The sequence below is a fragment of the Oncorhynchus mykiss genome, chromosome 13, assembly GCF_057628025.1.
Source record: "Oncorhynchus mykiss isolate SJ-2025 chromosome 13, ASM5762802v1, whole genome shotgun sequence".
In the NCBI taxonomy this organism is placed as follows: domain Eukaryota; kingdom Metazoa; phylum Chordata; class Actinopteri; order Salmoniformes; family Salmonidae; genus Oncorhynchus; species Oncorhynchus mykiss.
Genome location: NC_143034.1, coordinates 85,226,489 through 85,246,370, shown reverse-complemented (window position 1 = coordinate 85,246,370; position 19,882 = coordinate 85,226,489). Strand labels below are relative to the sequence as shown.

General features: G+C 44.2%; 1 protein-coding gene across 1 annotated transcript in view; it reads left to right on the top strand.

Moving 5' to 3' along the window:
* The window catches only part of LOC118947901 (unconventional myosin-XV), a 212,756-nt gene that overhangs the window by 39,962 nt on the left and 152,912 nt on the right, over positions 1-19,882 (top strand). Inside the window, exons 12-18 of the mRNA XM_090194383.1 lie at positions 1,769-1,882; positions 3,664-3,722; positions 4,333-4,456; positions 5,680-5,775; positions 8,272-8,403; positions 8,553-8,678; positions 15,521-15,598. Of these exons, the coding sequence (XP_090050509.1) occupies positions 1,769-1,882; positions 3,664-3,722; positions 4,333-4,456; positions 5,680-5,775; positions 8,272-8,403; positions 8,553-8,678; positions 15,521-15,598 (729 nt within the window). The remainder of the gene's footprint in view (positions 1-1,768; positions 1,883-3,663; positions 3,723-4,332; positions 4,457-5,679; positions 5,776-8,271; positions 8,404-8,552; positions 8,679-15,520; positions 15,599-19,882) is intronic.

Genomic DNA, 19,882 nt, shown 5'->3' with positions numbered 1-19,882 from the left:
GTATGGTAGTCTAACCCGAACCTTAAAGGGATAGTCTGGGGAATGTCTACTTCCAAAGATATGAGGTATGGTAGTCTAACCCGAACCTTAAAAGGATAGTCTGGGGAATGTCTACTTCCAAAGATATGAGGTATGGTAGTCTAACCCGAACCTTAAAAGGATAGTCTGGGGAATGTCTACTTCCAAAGATATGAGGTATGGTAGTCTAACCCGAACCTTAAAAGGATAGTCTGGGGAACGTCTACTTCCAAAGATACGGCTGTCTAAACCAAACCTTAAAGGGATAGTCTGGGGAATGTCTACTTCCAAAGATATGAGGTATGGTAGTCTAACCCGAACCTTAAAGGGATAGTCTGGGGAATGTCTACTTCCAAAGATATGAGGTATGGTAGTCTAACCCGAACCTTAAAAGGATAGTCTGGGGAATGTCTACTTCCAAAGATATGAGGTATGGTAGTCTAACCCGAACCTTAAAGGGATAGTCTGGGGAATGTCTACTTCCAAAGATATGAGGTATGGTAGTCTAACCCGAACCTTAAAAGGATAGTCTGGGGAATGTCTACTTCCAAAGATATGAGGTATGGTAGTCTAACCCGAACCTTAAAAGGATAGTCTGGGGAATGTCTACTTCCAAAGATATGAGGTATGGTAGTCTAAACCAAACCTTAAAGGGATGTTTGAGATTTTGCCAATCAAGCCCTTTTTTCTATTTACCTAAAATCTCAGACTATCCCTTTAAACCCTAACTCCTAACCCGTGGGCAGCAGGTAGCCTAGCATTGGGTCTGAAGGGAAAACAGTTGGCTGGAAGTGAGCTGGCAACCAGAGGGTTGCTGGTATCAAATCCTAGATGCCATTGAGCCAGCCACTTAACCCCCCACGACAACTTCTCCATGAACGCCCAGTGTGGCATCCCTCCGCTCCAACCTCTCCTACCTGTATATACACGACAACTTCTCCATGAACGCCCAGTGTGGCATCCCTCCGCTCCAACCTCTCCTACCTGTATATACACGACAACTTCTCCATGAACGCCCAGTGTGGCATCCCTCCGCTCCAACCTCTCCTACCTGTATATACACGACAACTTCTCCATGAACGCCCAGTGTGGCATCCCTCCGCTCCAACCTCTCCTACCTGTATATACACAGTGCCTTTGGAAATTATTCAAACCTCTTGACTTTTTACACATTTTGCTATGTTACAGGCTTATTCTAAAATATATATATTTTTAAACAATTCTCATCAATCTACAAACAATACCCCATAATGACAAAGCAAAAACAGTTTTATTCTTTTGTCATTAAATGTGATAATTCTGTATTTTTTTTGCAACTTTTTTGTCTAAAAACCTGTTTTTGCTTTGTCATTATGGGGTATTGTGATGTCATTATGGGGAATTGTGATGTCATTATGGGGTATTGTGATGTCATTATGGGGTATTGTGATGTCATTATGGGGTATTGTGATGTCATTACGGGGTATTGTGTGCAGATTGATGAGAAAAATAAATGATTTAATCCATTTTAGAATAAGGCTGTAACATAACAAAATGTGGAAAAAGTTAAGGGGTCTGAATACTTTCTAAATGCATTATATGTCATAGTCCCCACTGTTAATGTGGTATCACTATAATATGGAATAGCTCTCCTTTAGAGTATTCCACTGTATGGTTGGAGCAGAGGGCTGCCCCTGTGTGTCATTCAGAGGGGTTGGGATGAAGCAGAAGTTGCCTTTGATAAATAAAATGTTAATGTGTTGTACTGCAGGCGGATGGCCAGGAGGTGGCGTCTGTGGTCAGTGCTCAGGAGATCAGAGTCGTAGCTGAGCTGCTCCAGATCTCCCCTGAGGGACTCCAGAAGGCCATCACACACAAAGTCACGGTCAGGACACAGCATTTCTACTGAGCTTCTCCACTCCCTGAATACAGTATCTGGTACTCTATCATCTCTACTCCCTGAATACAGTATCTAGTACTCTATCATCTCTACTCTATCATCTCTACTCCCTGAATACAGTGTCTGGTACTCCATCATCTCTACTCTATCATCTCTGCTCCCTGAATACAGTATCTAGTACTCTATCATCTCTACTCCCTGAAAACAGTATCTCTCCTCTATCATCTCTCCTCTATCATCTCTACTCTATCATCTCTACTCCCTGAATACAGTATCTAGTACTCTAGTACTCTATCATCTCTCCTCTAGTATCTAATACTCATCTCTACAATGACCTGTTATATACACAATGTGTCTAATGGAGGGTCTGGTACAATGACCTGTATATACACAATGTGTCTAATGGAGGGTCTGGTACAATGACCTGTTATAATGAATGACCTGTTATATACACAATGTGTTTAATGGAGGTAACTAAGGTCAATTGCTGTTGACCTTCAGAGAGGAAGTCGTAAAATAGATTGGTTCCATGATAAACCCTTTAAGGAGAGAGAGAGAGAGGAAGACATATAGATTGGTTCCATGATAAACCCTTTAAGGAGAGAGAGAGGAAGACATATAGATTGGTTCCATGATAAACCCTTTAAGGAGAGAGAGAGGAAGACATATAGATTGGTTCCATGATAAACCCCTTAAGGAGAGAGAGAGGAAGATGTAAAATAGATTGGTTCCATGATAAACCCTTTAAGGAGAGAGAGAGGAAGACATATAGATTGGTTCCATGATAAACCCTTTAAGGAGAGAGAGAGGAAGATGTAAAATAGATTGGTTCCATGATAAACCCTTTAAGGAGAGAGAGAGGAAGACATATATATTGGTTCCATGATAAACCCTTTAAGGAGAGAGAGAGGAAGATGTAAAATAGATTGGTTCCATGATAAACCCTTTAAGGAGAGAGAGAGGAAGACATATATATTGGTTCCATGATAAACCCTTTAAGGAGAGAGAGAGAGAGAGGAAGACATATAGATTGGTTCCATGATAAACCCTTTAAGGAGAGAGAGAGGAAGACATATAGATTGGTTCCATGATAAACCCTTTAAGGAGAGAGAGAGAGGAAGACATATAGATTGGTACCATGATAAACCCTTTAAGGAGAGAGAGAGAGAGAGGAAGACATATAGATTGGTTCCATGATAAACCCTTTAAGGAGAGAGAGAGGAAGACATATAGATTGGTACCATGATAAACCCTTTAAGGAGAGAGAGAGGAAGACATATAGATTGGTTCCATGATAAACCCTTTAAGGAGAGAGAGAGGAAGACATATAGATTGGTTCCATGATAAACCCTTTAAGGAGAGAGAGAGAGGAAGACATATAGATTGGTACCATGATAAACCCTTTAAGGAGAGAGAGAGGAAGACATATAGATTGGTTCCATGATAAACCCTTTAAGGAGAGAGAGAGAGGAAGACATATAGATTGGTTCCATGATAAACCCTTTAAGGAGAGAGAGAGGAAGACATATAGATTGGTTTCATGATAAACCCTTTAAGGAGAGAGAGAGAGGAAGACATATAGATTGGTTCCATGATAAACCCTTTAAGGAGAGAGAGAGAGAGACTCAAGAGGAAATCATTTGACACTGCACATTTAAAGAAGAGCATAACTTTCCTTTGATTGGTTGTGATGAGTTGTGTTCCACCAATCCGAGCTGTGTGTTCTGTTGGTAACTAACTGACCTCTCTGTGTTATGACTCTCCAGGAGACCATGAGGGAGAAGATCTACACCCCTCTGACGGTAGAGAGTGCTGTAGACGCCAGGTAGGAACCACAGATAATACACCCTAACTTCACTACAACTCCCAGCATGCACTCTTCAGCGTGCTGTAGACGCCAGGTAGGAACCACAGATAATACAACCTAACTTCACTACAACTCCCAGCATGCACTCTTCAGCGTGCTGTAGACGCCAGGTAGGAACCACAGATAATACACCCTAACTTCACTACAACTCCCAGCATGCACTCTTCAGCGTGCTGTAGACGCCAGGTAGGAACCACAGATAATACACCCTAACTTCACTACAACTCCCAGCATGCACTCTTGAGCGTGCTGTAGACGCCAGGTAGGAACCACAGATAATACACCCTAACTTCACTACAACTCCCAGCATGCACTCTTCAGCGTGCTGTAGACGCCAGGTAGGAACCACAGATAATACAACCTAACTTCACTACAACTCCCAGCATGCACTCTTCAGCGTGCTGTAGACGCCAGGTAGGAACCACAGATAATACACCCTAACTTCACTACAACTCCCAGCATGCACTCTTCAGCATGCTGTAGACATGCCACTTGTTAATCTGTCTGTCTGTCTGTCTGTCTGTCTGTCTGTCTGTCTGTCTGTCTGTCTGTCTGTCTCCTGCTCCAGAGATGCTGTTGCCAAGATCCTGTACTCTCTGTTGTTCCACTGGCTGACTGAGAGGATTAATGGACAGGTGTATCCTCGACATCACGCTCTGTCAATATCTGTGCTGGATATATATGGCTTTGAGGTACTCCACTTTATCCTTCCCTCCATCTCTCTCTCCCTCCGTCTGTCCCTCCATCTCTCTCCCTCTGTCTGTCCCTCCACCTCTCTCCCTCTCTCTCTCTCTCTCTCCCTCTCTCCCTCTGTCTGTCCCTCCTTCTCTCTCCCTCCGTCCCTCCAACTCTCTTCCTCTGTCTGTCTCTCCCTCTGTCTGTCCATCTATCTCTCTCCCTCTGTCTGTCCCACCATCTCTCTCTCTGTCTGTCCCTCCGTCTTTCCTCTCTGTCTCCTCCAGGACCTTCAACATCTCTGTCATTATTCTGTCAGTTAGCTGTATCTCTGTCTCCTCCAGTACCTTCAACATCTCTGTCATTATTCTGTCAGTTAGCTGTATCTAACCCAGTATCTCTGTCTTCTCCAGGACCTTCAACATCTCTGTCATTATTCTGTCAGTTAGCTGTATCTAACCCAGTATCTCTGTCTCCTCCAGGACCTTCAACATCTCTGTCATTATTCTGTCAGTTAGCTGTATCTAACCCAGTATCTCTGTCTCCTCCAGGACCTTCAACATCTCTGTCATTATTCTGTCAGTTAGCTGTATCTAACCCAGTATCTCTGTCTCCTCCAGGACCTTCAACATCTCTGTCATTATTCTGTCAGTTAGCTGTATCTAACCCAGTATCTCTGTCTCCTCCAGGACCTTCAACATCTCTGTCATTATTATGTCAGTTAGCTGTATCTAACCCAGTATCTCTGTCTCCTCCAGGACCTTCAACATCTCTGTCATTATTCTGTCAGTTAGCTGTATCTCTGTCTCCTCCAGGACCTTCAACATCTCTGTCATTATTCTGTCAGTTAGCTGCATCTAACCCAGTATCTCTGTCTCCTCCAGGACCTTCAACATCTCTGTCATTATTCTGTCAGTTAGCTGTATCTAACCCAGTATCTCTGTCTCCTCCAGGACCTTCAACATCTCTGTCATTATTCTGTCAGTTAGCTGTATCTCTGTCTCCTCCAGGACCTTCAACATCTCTGTCATTATTCTGTCAGTTAGCTGTATCTAACCCAGTATCTCTGTCTCCTCCAGGACCTTCAACATCTCTGTCAGTTATCTGTATCTCTGTCTCCTCCAGGACCTTCAACATCTCTGTCATTATTCTGTCAGTTAGCTGTATCTCTGTCTCCTCCAGGACCTTCAACATCTCTGTCAGTTAGCTGTATCTAACCCCGTATCTCTGTCTCCTCCAGGACCTGTCCTTCAACAGCTTTGAGCAGCTGTGTATTAACTATGCTAATGAGTACCTGCAGTTCTTCTTCAATAGGATCGTCTTCAGACAGGAGCAGGTGAGAGTTATTATGTGTTATTATGCGTTATGAAGCCTGTATGAAGCCTATTTGTCATCTGCCTGTCAGGAGAAGTACAGCAGGGAGCAGATCCTCTGGCAGGATGTCCTGTTATAATTGTTAGGATGCAAAAATTTTGCACGCCCAATTTTTCAGTTTTTGATTTGTTAAAAAAGTTTTAAATATCCAATAAATGTCGTTCCACTTCATGATTGTGTCCCACTTGTTGTTGATTCTTCACAAAAAAATACAGTTTTATATCTTTATGTTTGAAGCCTGAAATGTGGCAAAAGGTCGCAAAGTTCAAGGGGGCCGAATACTTTCGCAAGGCACTGTAGGTGTTCCTTTTGTCCAGGTGGGAAAGGGCAGTGTGGAGTGCAAAAGAGATTGCATCATCTGTTGAGCTGTTGAGGCGGTATGCAAATTGGAGTGGGTCTAGGATAATGGTGTTGATGTGAGCCATGACCATCCTTTCAAAGCACTTCATGGCTACAGATGTGAGTGCTACGGGTCGGCAGTCATTTAGGCAGGTCACCTTGATGTTCATGGGCACAGGGACTATGGTGGTCTGCTTAAAACATGTTGGTATTACAGACTCGGACAGGGAGAGGTTGAAAATGTCAGTGAAGACACGTGCCAGTTGGTCAGCGCATGCTCTGAGTACACGTCCTGGTAATCCATCTAGCCCTGCGGCCTTGTGAATGTTGACCTGTTTAAAGGTCTTACTCATATCGGCTATGGAGAGCGTGATCACACAGTCTTCAGTAACAGCTGGTGCTCTCGTGCCTGTTTCAGTGTTATTTGCCTTGAAGCGAGCATGGAAGTGGTTTAGCTCGTCTGGTAGGCTCGTGTCACTGAGCAGCTCTCGGCTGTGCTTCCCTTTGTAGTCTGTAATAGTTTACAAGTCCTGCCACATCCGATGAGCGTCAGAGCCGATTCAATCTTAGTCCTGTATTAACGCTTTGCCTGTTTGATGGTTCGTCGCAGGGCATAGCAGGATTTCTTATAAGCTTCCGGGTTAGAGTCCCGCTCCTTGAAAGTGGCAGCTCTAGCCTTTAGCTCAGTGCAGATGTTGCCTGTAATCCATGGCTTCTGGTTGGGGTATGTACGCCCGGTCACTGTGAGGACGATGTCATCGATGCACTGATGAAGCCAATGACTGGTGTTGTGTACTCCTCAATGCCATCGGAAGAATGCCGGAACATATTCCAGTCTGTGCTGCAAAACAGTCCTGTAGATTAGCATCTGCTTCATCTGACCACTTTTTTATTGATCTAGTCACTGGTGCTTCCTGCTTTAATTTTTGCTTGTAAGCAGGAATCAGGAGGATAGCGTTATGGTCAGATTTGCCAAATGGAGGGAGAGGGAGAGGTTTATATGCGTCTCTGTGTGTGGAGTAAAGGTGGTCTAGAATTTCCCCCCTCTGGTTGAACATTTAACATGCTGGTAGAAATGAGGTAAAACTGATTTAAGTTTCCCTGCATTAAAGTCCCCGGGCACTAGGAGCGCCGCCTCTGGATGAGTATTTTCCTGTTTGCTTATGGCGGAATACAGCTCATTGAGTGAGGCCTTATTGCCAGCATCAGACTGTGGTGGTATGTAGACAGCTATGAAAAATACAGAGGAAAACTCTCTAGGTAGATAGTGTGGTTCTACAGCTTATCATGAGATACTGTACCTCAGGCGAGCAAAACTTCCTTAGATATCCAAAATCTCGCCTGAGGTAGAGTATTATAAGAGGGCAGGAGACTGACATGTCTTATATCAGATACTCATTGAAGAGGCAGAGTTATAAGAGGACAGGAGACTGACATGTCTTATATAAGAGGCAGGGTTATAAGAGGACAGGAGACTGACATGTCTTATATAAGAGGCAGGGTTATAAGAGGACAGGAGACTGACATGTCTTATATAAGAGGCAGGGTTATAAGAGGGCAGGAGACTGACATGTCTTATATCAGATACTCATTGAAGAGGCAGGGTTATAAGAGGACAGGAGACTGACATGTCTTCTATAAGAGGCAGGGTTATAAGAGGACAGGAGACTGACATGTCTTATATAAGAGGCAGGGTTATAAGAGGACAGGAGACTGACATGTCTTATATAAGAGCCAGGATTATAAGAGGACAGGACACTGACATGTCTTATATAAGAGGCAGGGTTATAAGAGGACAGGAGACTGACATGTCTTATATAAGAGGCAGGGTTATAAGAGGACAGGAGACTGACATGTCTTATATAAGAGGCAGGGTTATAAGAGGACAGGACACTGACATGTCTTATATAAGAGGCAGGGTTATAAGAGGACAGGAGACTGACATGTCTTATATAAGAGGCAGGGTTATAAGAGGACAGGACACTGACATGTCTTATATCAGATACTCATTGAAGAGCCAGGGTTATAAGAGGACAGAAGGGAGCAGATCCCCTGGCAGTATGTCCTGTTCCAAAGTGTTATAATGCGTAATGAAGCCTGTATGTCATGTGTCTGTCAGGAGGAGTACAACAGGGAGCAGATCCCGTGGCAGGACATCCCGTTCAGCGACAACCAGTCCTGCATCGACCTCATCTCCTCTAAGCCCCATGGGATACTGAAGATCCTGGATGACCAGAGCTGCTTTCCCCAGGTACACACACACACACACACACACACACACACACACACACACACACACACACACACACACACACACACACACACACACACACACACACACACACACACACACTTGACTGTGCTCAGTCATTGGTTGATGCTCTGTTTCTCTGTTGCTAGGCGACAGACCACACCTTCCTCCAGAAGTGTCATTATCACCATGGTAACAACAAGATCTACCTGAAGCCAAAGATGCCCCTCCCAGAATTCACCATCAAACACTTCGCTGGCCCGGTCACCTACCAGGTACATACACACACACATACCTGCCAGGTACACACACACACACACACATCTGACAAGTACACACACACACATGCCAGGTACACACACACTCCTGCCAGGTACACACACACACATCTGACAGGTACACACACACACATCTGACAGGTGCACACACACATCTGCCAGGTACACACACACACACACACCTGCCAGGTTACACACACCTATAGTTGTGGGTAGTGTGTATGTAGTGAATCCCAATGAGACCCAACAGGATGAGAGCAGAATCAGCTTCCCCAACGCAGCTCGTTGGTTCGATGATGTTCCCATTTATTGTGAATATTAAAAGATCCATAAAAAACTCTAATGAAAAGCCTTTGGTGAACTAACACTCCTCCTTACTAGCATGGTGAACTAACACTCCTCCTTACTAGCATGGTGAACTAACACTCCTCCTTACTAGCATGGTGAACTAACACTCCTCCTTACTAGCATGGTGAACTAACACTCCTCCTTACTAGCATGGTGAACTAACACTCCTCCTTACTAGCATGGTGAACTAACACTCCTCCTTACTAGCATGGTGAACTAACACTCCTCCTTACTAGCATGGTGAACTAACACTCCTCCTTACTAGCATGGTGAACTAACACTCCTCCTTACTAGCATGGTGAACTAACACTCCTCCTTACTAGCATGGTGAACTAACACTCCTCCTTACTAGCATGGTGAACTAACACTCCTCCTTACTAGCATGGTGAACTAACACTCCTCCTTACCAGCATGGTGAACTAACACTCCTCCTTACTGGCATGATGAACTAACACTCCTCCTTACTAGCATGGTGAACTAACACTCCTCCTTACTAGCATGGTGAACTAACACTCCTCCTTACTAGCATGGTGAACTAACACTCCTCCTTACTGGCATGGTGAACTAACACTCCTCCTTACTAGCATGGTGAACTAACACTCCTCCTTACCAGCATGGTGAACTAACACTCCTCCTTACTAGCATGGTGAACTAACACTCCTCCTTACTAGCATGGTGAACTAACACTCCTCCTTACTAGCATGGTGAACTAACACTCCTCCTTACTAGCATGGTGAACTAACACTCCTCCTTACCAGCATGGTGAACTAACACTCCTCCTTACTAGCATGGTGAACTAACACTCCTCCTTACTAGCATGGTGAACTAACACTCCTCCTTACTAGCATGGTGAACTAACACTCCTCCTTACTAGCATGGTGAACTAACACTCCTCCTTACTAGCATGGTGAACTAACACTCCTCCTTACTAGCATGGTGAACTAACACTCCTCCTTACCAGCATGGTGAACTAACACTCCTCCTTACTAGCATGGTGAACTAACACTCCTCCATACTAGCATGGTGAACTAACACTCCTCCTTACTAGCATGGTGAACTAACACTCCTCCTTACCAGCATGGTGAACTAACACTCCTCCTTACTAGCATGGTGAACTAACACTCCTCCTTACTAGCATGGTGAACTAACACTCCTCCTTACCAGCATGGTGAACTAACACTCCTCCTTACTAGCATGGTGAACTAACACTCCTCCTGACTAGCATGGTGAACTAACACTCCTCCTTACTAGCATGGTGAACTAACACTCCTTACTAGCATGGTGAACTAACACTCCTCCTTACTGGCATGGTGAACTAACACTCCTCCTTACCAGCATGGTGAACTAACACTCCTCCTTACCAGCATGGTGAACTAACACTCCTCCTTACTAGCATGGTGAACTAACACTCCTCCTTACTAGCATGGTGAACTAACACTCCTCCTTACCAGCATGGTGAACTAACACTCCTCCTTACTAGCATGGTGAACTAACACTCCTCCTGACTAGCATGGTGAACTAACACTCCTCCTTACTAGCATGGTGAACTAACACTCCTTACTAGCATGGTGAACTAACACTCCTCCTTACTGGCATGGTGAACTAACACTCCTCCTTACCAGCATGGTGAACTAACACTCCTCCTTACCAGCATGGTGAACTAACACTCCTCCTTACTAGCATGGTGAACTAACACTCCTCCTTACTAGCATGGTGAACTAACACTCCTCCTTACCAGCATGGTGAACTAACACTCCTCCTTACTAGCATGGTGAACTAACACTCCTCCTTACCAGCATGGTGAACTAACACTCCTCCTTACTAGCATGGTGAACTAACACTCCTCCTTACTAGCATGGTGAACTAACACTCCTCCTTACTAGCATGGTGAACTAACACTCCTCCTTACCAGCATGGTGAACTAACACTCCTCCTTACTAGCATGGTGAACTAACACTCCTTCTTACTAGCATGGTGAACTAACACTCCTCCTTACCAGCATGGTGAACTAACACTCCTCCTTACTAGCATGGTGAACTAACACTCCTCCTTACTAGCATGGTGAACTAACACTCCTTCTTACTAGCATGGTGAACTAACACTCCTCCTTACCAGCATGGTGAACTAACACTCCTCCTTACTAGCATGGTGAACTAACACTCCTCCTTACTAGCATGGTGAACTAACACTCCTCCTTACTAGCATGGTGAACTAACACTCCTCCTTACTAGCATGGTGAACTAACACTCCTCCTTACCAGCATGGTGAACTAACACTCCTCCTTACTAGCATGGTGAACTAACACTCCTCCTTACTAGCATGGTGAACTAACACTCCTCCTGACTAGCATGGTGAACTAACACTCCTCCTTACTAGCATGGTGAACTAACACTCCTCCTTACTAGCATGGTGAACTAACACTCCTCCTTACCAGCATGGTGAACTAACACTCCTCCTTACCAGCATGGTGAACTAACACTCCTCCTTACTAGCATGGTGAACTAACACTCCTCCTTACCAGCATGGTGAACTAACACTCCTCCTTACTAGCATGGTGAACTAACACTCCTCCTTACTAGCATGGTGAACTAACACTCCTCCTTACTAGCATGGTGAACTAACACTCCTCCTTACTAGCATGGTGAACTAACACTCCTCCTTACTAGCATGGTGAACTAACACTCCTCCTTACCAGCATGGTGAACTAACACTCCTCCTTACTAGCATGGTGAACTAACACTCCTCCTTACTAGCATGGTGAACTAACACTCCTCCTTACTAGCATGGTGAACTAACACTCCTCTTTACTAGCATGGTGAACTAACACTCCTCCTTACCAGCATGGTGAACTAACACTCCTCCTTACTAGCATGGTGAACTAACACTCCTCCTTACTAGCATGGTGAACTAACACTCCTCCTTACTAGCATGGTGAACTAACACTCCTCCTTACTAGCATGGTGAACTAACACTCCTCCTTACTAGCATGGTGAACTAACACTCCTCCTTACTAGCATGGTGAACTAACACTCCTCCTTACCAGCATGGTGAACTAACACTGCTCCTTACTAGCATGGTGAACTAACACTCCTCCTTACCAGCATGGTGAACTAACACTCCTCCTTACTAGCATGGTGAACTAACACTCCTCCTTACTAGCATGGTGAACTAACACTCCTCCTTACTGGCATGGTGAACTAACACTCCTCCTTACTGGCATGATGAACTAACACTCCTCCTTACTGGCATGATGAACTAACACTCCTCCTTACTGGCATGGTGAACTAACACTCCTCCTTACTAGCGTGGTGAACTAACACTCCTCCTTACTAGCATGGTGAACTAACACTCCTCCTTACTAGCATGGTGAACTAACACTCCTCCTTACTAGCATGGTGAACTAACACTCCTCCTTACTAGCATGGTGAACTAACACTCCTCCTTACTAGCATGGTGAACTAACACTCCTCCTTACTAGCATGGTGAACTAACACTCCTCCTTACTAGCATGGTGAACTAACACTCCTCCTTACTGGCATGGTGAACTAACACCCCTCCTTACTAGCATGGTGAACTAACACTCCTCCTTACTAGCATGGTGAACTAACACTCCTCCTTACTAGCATGGTGAACTAACACTCCTCCTTACTAGCATGGTGAACTAACACTCCTCCTTACTAGCATGGTGAACTAACACTCCTCCTTACTAGCATGGTGAACTAACACTCCTCCTTACTAGCATGGTGAACTAACACTCCTCCTTACTAGCATGGTGAACTAACACTCCTCCTTACTAGCATGGTGAACTAACACTCCTCCTTACTAGCATGGTGAACTAACACTCCTCCTTACTAGCATGGTGAACTAACACTCCTCCTTACTAGCATGGTGAACTGACACTCCTCCTTACTAGCATGGTGAACTAACACTCCTCCTTACTGGCATGATGAACTAACACTCCTCCTTACTGGCATGATGAACTAACACTCCTCCTTACTGGCATGGTGAACTAACACTCCTCCTTACTAGCATGGTGAACTAACACTCCTCCTTACTGGCATGATGAACTAACACTCCTCCTTACTGGCATGATGAACTAACACTCCTCCTTACTGGCATGGTGAACTAACACTCCTCCTTACTAGCGTGGTGAACTAACACTCCTCCTTACTAGCGTGGTGAACTAACACTCCTCCTTACTAGCATGGTGAACTAACACTCCTCCTTACTAGCATGGTGAACTAACACTCCTCCTTACTAGCATGGTGAACTAACACTCCTCCTTACTAGCATGGTGAACTAACACTCCTCCTTACTAGCATGGTGAACTAACACTCCTCCTTACTAGCATGGTGAACTAACACTCCTCCTTACTGGCATGGTGAACTAACACCCCTCCTTACTAGCATGGTGAACTAACACTCCTCCTTACTAGCATGGTGAACTAACACTCCTCCTTACTAGCATGGTGAACTAACACTCCTCCTTACTAGCACTGACTCTGATGATAGCTACTTTATTGATGAAAAATGGACTGACTATGACTGTGATACTGTATATGGTTGTCCCACCAAGCTATCTTCAGAGGAATACACTAACTAAGCCTCTGGATAAGAACGTCTGTTAAATGACTAACATGTTAAATGACTAACATGTTTTATTAATTAATGAATTATTGTTTTAACATATAGTATATAAACACCCCATATTACACAACACAGTAAATGAGACAGACCAAAACATCCCATATTACCCAACACAGTAAATGAGACAGATCAAAACATCCCATATTACCCAACACAGTAAATGAGACAGACCAAAACATCCCATATTACCCAACACAGTAAATGAGACAGATCAAAACATCCCATATTACCCAACACAGTAAATGAGACAGACCAAAACAACCCATATTACCCAACACAGTAAATGAGACAGACCAAAACATCCCATATTACCCAACACAGTAAATGAGACAGACCAAAACATCCCATATTACCCAACACAGTAAATGAGACAGCCCAAAACAACCCATATTACCCAACACAGTAAATGAGACAGACCAAAACATCCCATATTACCCAACACAGTAAATGAGACAGACCAAAACATCCCGTATTACCCAACACAGTAAATGAGACAGACCAAAACATCCCATATTACCCAACACAGTAAATGAGACAGACCAAAACATCCCATATTACCCAACACAGTAAATGAGACAGACCAAAACATCCCATATTACCCAACACAGTAAATGAGACAGACCAAAACATCCCATTTTACCCAACACAGTAAATGAGACAGACCAAAACATCCCATATTACACAACACAGTAAATGAGACAGACCAAAACATCCCATATTACCCAACACAGTAAATGAGACAGACCAAAACATCCCATATTACCCAACACAGTAAATGAGACAGACCAAAACAACCCGTATTACCCAACACAGTAAATGAGACAGACCAAAACATCCCATATTATACAACACAGTAAATGAGACAGACCAAAACATCCCATATTACCCAACACAGTAAATGAGACAGACCAAAACATCCCTTTTTACACAACACAGTAAATGAGACAGACCAAAACATCCCGTATTACCCAACACAGTAAATGAGACAGACCAAAACATCCCATATTACCCAACACAGTAAATGAGACAGACCAAAACATCCCATATTACCCAACACAGTAAATGAGACAGACCAAAACATCCCATTTTACCCAACACAGTAAATGAGACAGACCAAAACATCCCGTATTACCCAACACAGTAAATGAGACAGACCAAAACATCCCATATTACCCAACACAGTAAATGAGACAGACCAAAACATCCCATATTACACAACACAGTAAATGAGACAGACCAAAACATCCCATATTACCCAACACAGTAAATGAGACAGACCAAAACATCCCATATTGCCCAACACAGTAAATGAGACAGACCAAAACATCCCATATTACACAACACAGTAAATGAGACAGACCAAAACATCCCATATTACCCAACACAGTAAATGAGACAGACCAAAACATCCCATATTACCCAACACAGTAAATGAGACAGACCAAAACATCCCGTATTACCCAACACAGTAAATGAGACAGACCAAAACATCCCATATTACCCAACACAGTAAATGAGACAGACCAAAACATCCCGTATTACCCAACACAGTAAATGAGACAGACCAAAACATCCCATATTACCCAACACAGTAAATGAGACAGACCAAAACATCCCATATTACCCAACACAGTAAATGAGACAGACCAAAACATCCCATATTACCCAACACAGTAAATGAGACAGACCAAAACATCCCATATTACCCAACACAGTAAATGAGACAGACCAAAACATCCCATATTACCCAACACAGTGAATGAGACAGACCAAAACAGATCCGACAGTCGATGGCTTTACAATATGGTTTCTTCCTGCTCTATACCTTCTGTCATCTCTCTGTAGGTTCACAAGTTTCTGGATAAGAACTACGACCAGGTTGGACAGCAGGTTCTCCATCTGTTCAGCCACAGCAAGAACAAGGTAGGAGGAGTTAGGGGTTAGAGGTTAGGGGTTAGAACTAGGACCAGGTTGGACAGCAGGTTCTCCATCTGTTCAGCCACAGCAAGAACAAGGTAGGAGGGGTTAGAGGTTAAGGGTTAGAGGTTAGGGTTTAGGGATTAGAGGTTAGGGGTTAGAGGTTAGGGGTTAGAACTAGGACCAGGTTGGACAGCAGGTTCTCCATCTGTTCAGCCACAGCAAGAACAAGGTAGGAGGGGTTAGGAGTTAGAGGTTAGGGGTTAGAACTACGACCAGGTTGGACAGCAGGTTCTCGATCTGTTCAGCCACAGCAAGAACAAGGTAGGAGGGGTTAGGGGTTAGAGGTTAGGGGTTAGAACTAGGACCAGGTTGGACAGCAGGTTCTCGATCTGTTCAGCCACAGCAAGAACAAGGTAGGAGGGGTTAGAGGTTAAGGGTTAGAGGTTAGGGTTTAGGGATTAGAGGTTAGGGGTTAGAGGTTAGGGGTTAGAACTAGGACCAGGTTGGACAGCAGGTTCTCGATCTGTTCAGCCACATCAAGAACAAGGTAGGAGGGGTTAGAGGTTAGGGGTTAGGGGTTAGAACTAGTCATGTGATGGTGTTATTAAACTAAACCAGACAATAGTTGATCTATTTACCTAGTCATAAATCATTTGGGCTGCAGGTGATAATGCTTATTGCTAACAGCACATCTGATAATATAGACCATAGGCTAGATGCATGGTACAATGTATTTGTAATAAAAACATGATTTCTACCAACATGTTACCTGGCACCTTCCTGGAGGGGGTTTATTTTCTTTCATTCTGGAGGAGAATTTCCTTTTAAAAAGTCACCAGAACTGAGCTTCCTGCCACATACAGTGGAGTCATTAAAACCTTTTTTTTTCAACCACTCCACACATTTCTTGTCAACAAACTATAGTTTTGGCAAGTCTACTTTGTACAGGACACAAGTCATTTTTCCAACAATTGTTTAAAGACAGAGGTTATTTCACTTATAATTCACTCTATCGTAATTCCAGTGGGTCAGAAGTTTACATACACTTTAGAAGCTTCTGATAGGCTAATTGACATCATTTGAGTCAATTGGAGGTGTACCTGTGGATGTATTTCAAGGCCTACCTTCAAACGGAGTGCCTCTTTGCTTGACATCATGGGAAAATCAAAAGAAATCAGCCAAGACCTCAGAAGAATTTGTAGACCTTCACAAGTCTGGTTCATCATTGGGAGCAATTTCCAAACGCCTGAATGTACCGCGTTCATCTGTACAAACAATAGTACGCAAGTATAAACACTATGGGACCACGCATCCATCATACCGCTCAGGAAGGAGATGCGTTCTGTCTCCTAGAGATGAATGTACTTTGGTGTGAAAAGTGCAAATCAATCCCAGAACAACAGCAAAGGACCTTGTGAAGATGCTGGAGGAAACAGGTACAAAAGTATCTATATCGACAGTAAAACGAGCCCTATATCGACATAACCTGAAAGGCCACTCAGCAAGGAAGAAGCCACTGCTCCAAAACCGCCATAAAAAAGCCAGACTACGGTTTGCAACTGCACATGGGGACAAAGATCGTACTTTTTGGAGAAATGTCCTCTGGTCTGATGAAACAAAAATAGAACTGTTTGGCCAAAATGACCATCATTATGTTTGGAGGAAAATGGGGGAGGCTTGCAAGCCGAGGAACACCATCCCAACCGTGAAGCACGGTGGTGGCAGCATCATGTTGTGGGGGTGCTTTTCTGCAGGAGGGACTGGTACACTTCACAAAATAGTTGACATCATGAGGAGGGGAAATTATGTGGATATATTGAAGCAATATCTCAAGACATCAGTCAGGAAGTTAAAGCTTGGTCGCAAATGTGTCTTCCAGATGGACAATGACCCCATGCAAACTTCCAAAGTTGTGGCAAAATGGCTTAAGGACAACAAATTCAAGTTATTGGAGTGGCCATCACAAAGCCCTGACCTCAATCCCATAGAAAATGTGTGGGCAGAACTGAAAAGGCGTGTGTGAGCAAGGAGGCCTACAAACCTGACTCAGTTACACCTGCTCTGTCAGGAGGAATGGGCCAAAATTCACCCAACTTATTGTGGGAAGCTTGTGGAAGGCTACCTGAAATGTTTGACCCACATAAAACAATTTAAAGGCAATGCTACCAAATACGAATTGAGTGTATGTAAACTTCTGACCCACTGTGAATGTAATGAAATAAATAAAATATGAAATAAATCATTCTCTCTACTATTATTCTGACATTTCACATTCTTAAAATCAAGTGGTGATCCTAACTGACTTAAGACAGTGAATGTTTACTAGGATTAAATGTCTGGAATTGTGAAAAACTGATTTTAAATGTATTTGGCTAAGGTGTATGTAAACTTTCGAAGCGTAAAAATGATCAGGGGGAGGACCCCGGACCCCCTCAGCAAGGAGACTTGAATTGTTCAATCTCACAGTTTAATACATGTACAAAACGAACCTATTTCCCTAAAAGCATGATGGTCATGACTTTCTTACATGAAAGGGAAGGTTAACTTGGCCCCAGACAATCCATCTGAGATCAGCTATTGGATTTTTTTAATGCTTTATCCCTGTCTCCAGATCAGTCAAGGAATTATACTAATGAGCAAACATTCCGTAACTGCAAGTGGCAGTAAATCACTAATCTTGTCTTCATTCCTGTTCAGACAACATCCTACAGGGATAGGTAATTCACTAACCTGGTCTCTATACCTGTTCAGACTACACCCTCCAGGGGGCAGTAAATCACTAGCCTGGTCTCTATGCCTGTTCAGACTATACCCTCCAGGGGGTAGTAAATTACTAGCCTGGTCTTTATACCTGTTCAGACTACACCCTCCAGGGGGCAGTAAATCACTAGCCTGGTCTCTATACCTGTTCAGACTACACCCTCCAGGGGGCAGTAAATCACTAGCCTGGTCTCTATACCTGTTCAGACTACACCCTCCAGGGGGCAGTAAATCACTAGCCTGGTCTTTATACCTGTTCAGACTACACCCTCCAGGGGGCAGTAAATCACTAGCCTGGTCTTTATACATGTTCAGACTACACCCTCCAGGGGGCAGTAAATCACTAGCCTGGTCTCTATACCTGTTCAGACTACACCCTCCAGGGGGCAGTAAATCACTAGCCTGGTCTTTATACCTGTTCAGACTACACCCTCCAGGGGGTAGTAAATTACTAGCCTGGTCTTTATACCTGTTCAGACTACACCCTCCAGGGGGCAGTAAATCACTAGCCTGGTCTCTATACCTGTTCAGACTACACCCTCCAGGGGGCAGTAAATCACTAGCCTGGTCTCTATACCTGTTCAGACTACACCCTCCAGGGGGCAGTAAATCACTAGCCTGGTCTTTATACCTGTTCAGACTACACCCTCCAGGGGGCAGTAAATCACTAGCCTGGTCTTTATACCTGTTCAGACTACACCCTCCAGGGGGCAGTAAATCACTAGCCTGGTCTCTATACCTGTTCAGACTACACCCTCCAGGGGGCAGTAAATCACTAGCCTGGTCTCTATACCTGTTCAGACTACAACCTCCAGGAGGCAGTAAATCACTAGCCTGGTCTTTATATCTGTTCAGACTACACCCTCCAGGGGGCAGTAAATCACTAGCCTGGTCTCTATACCTGTTCAGACTACACCCTCCAGGGGGCAGTAAATCACTAGCCTGGTCTTTATATCTGTTCAGACTACACCCTCCAGGGGGCAGTAAATCACTAGCCTGGTCTTTATACCTGTTCAGACTACACCCTCCAAGGGGCAGTAAATCACTAGCCCGGTCTCTATACCTGTTCAGACTACACCCTCCAGGGGGCAGTAAATCACTAGCCTGGTCTCTATACCTGTTCAGACTACACCCTCCAGGGGGCAGTAAATCACTAGCCTGGTCTTTATATCTGTTCAGACTACACCCTCCAGGGGGCAGTAAATCACTAGCCTGGTCTTTATACCTGTTCAGACTACACCCTCCAAGGGGCAGTAAATCACTAGCCTGGTCTCTATACCTGTTCAGACTACACCCTCCAGGGGGCAGTAAATCACTAGCCTGGTCTCTATGCCTGTTCAGACTACACCCTCCAGGGGGTAGTAAATTACTAGCCTGGTCTTTATACCTGTTCAGACTACACCCTCCAGGGGGCAGTAAATCACTAGCCTGGTCTCTATACCTGTTCAGACTACACCCTCCAGGGGGCAGTAAATCACTAGCCTGGTCTCTATACCTGTTCAGACTACACCCTCCAGGGGGCAGTAA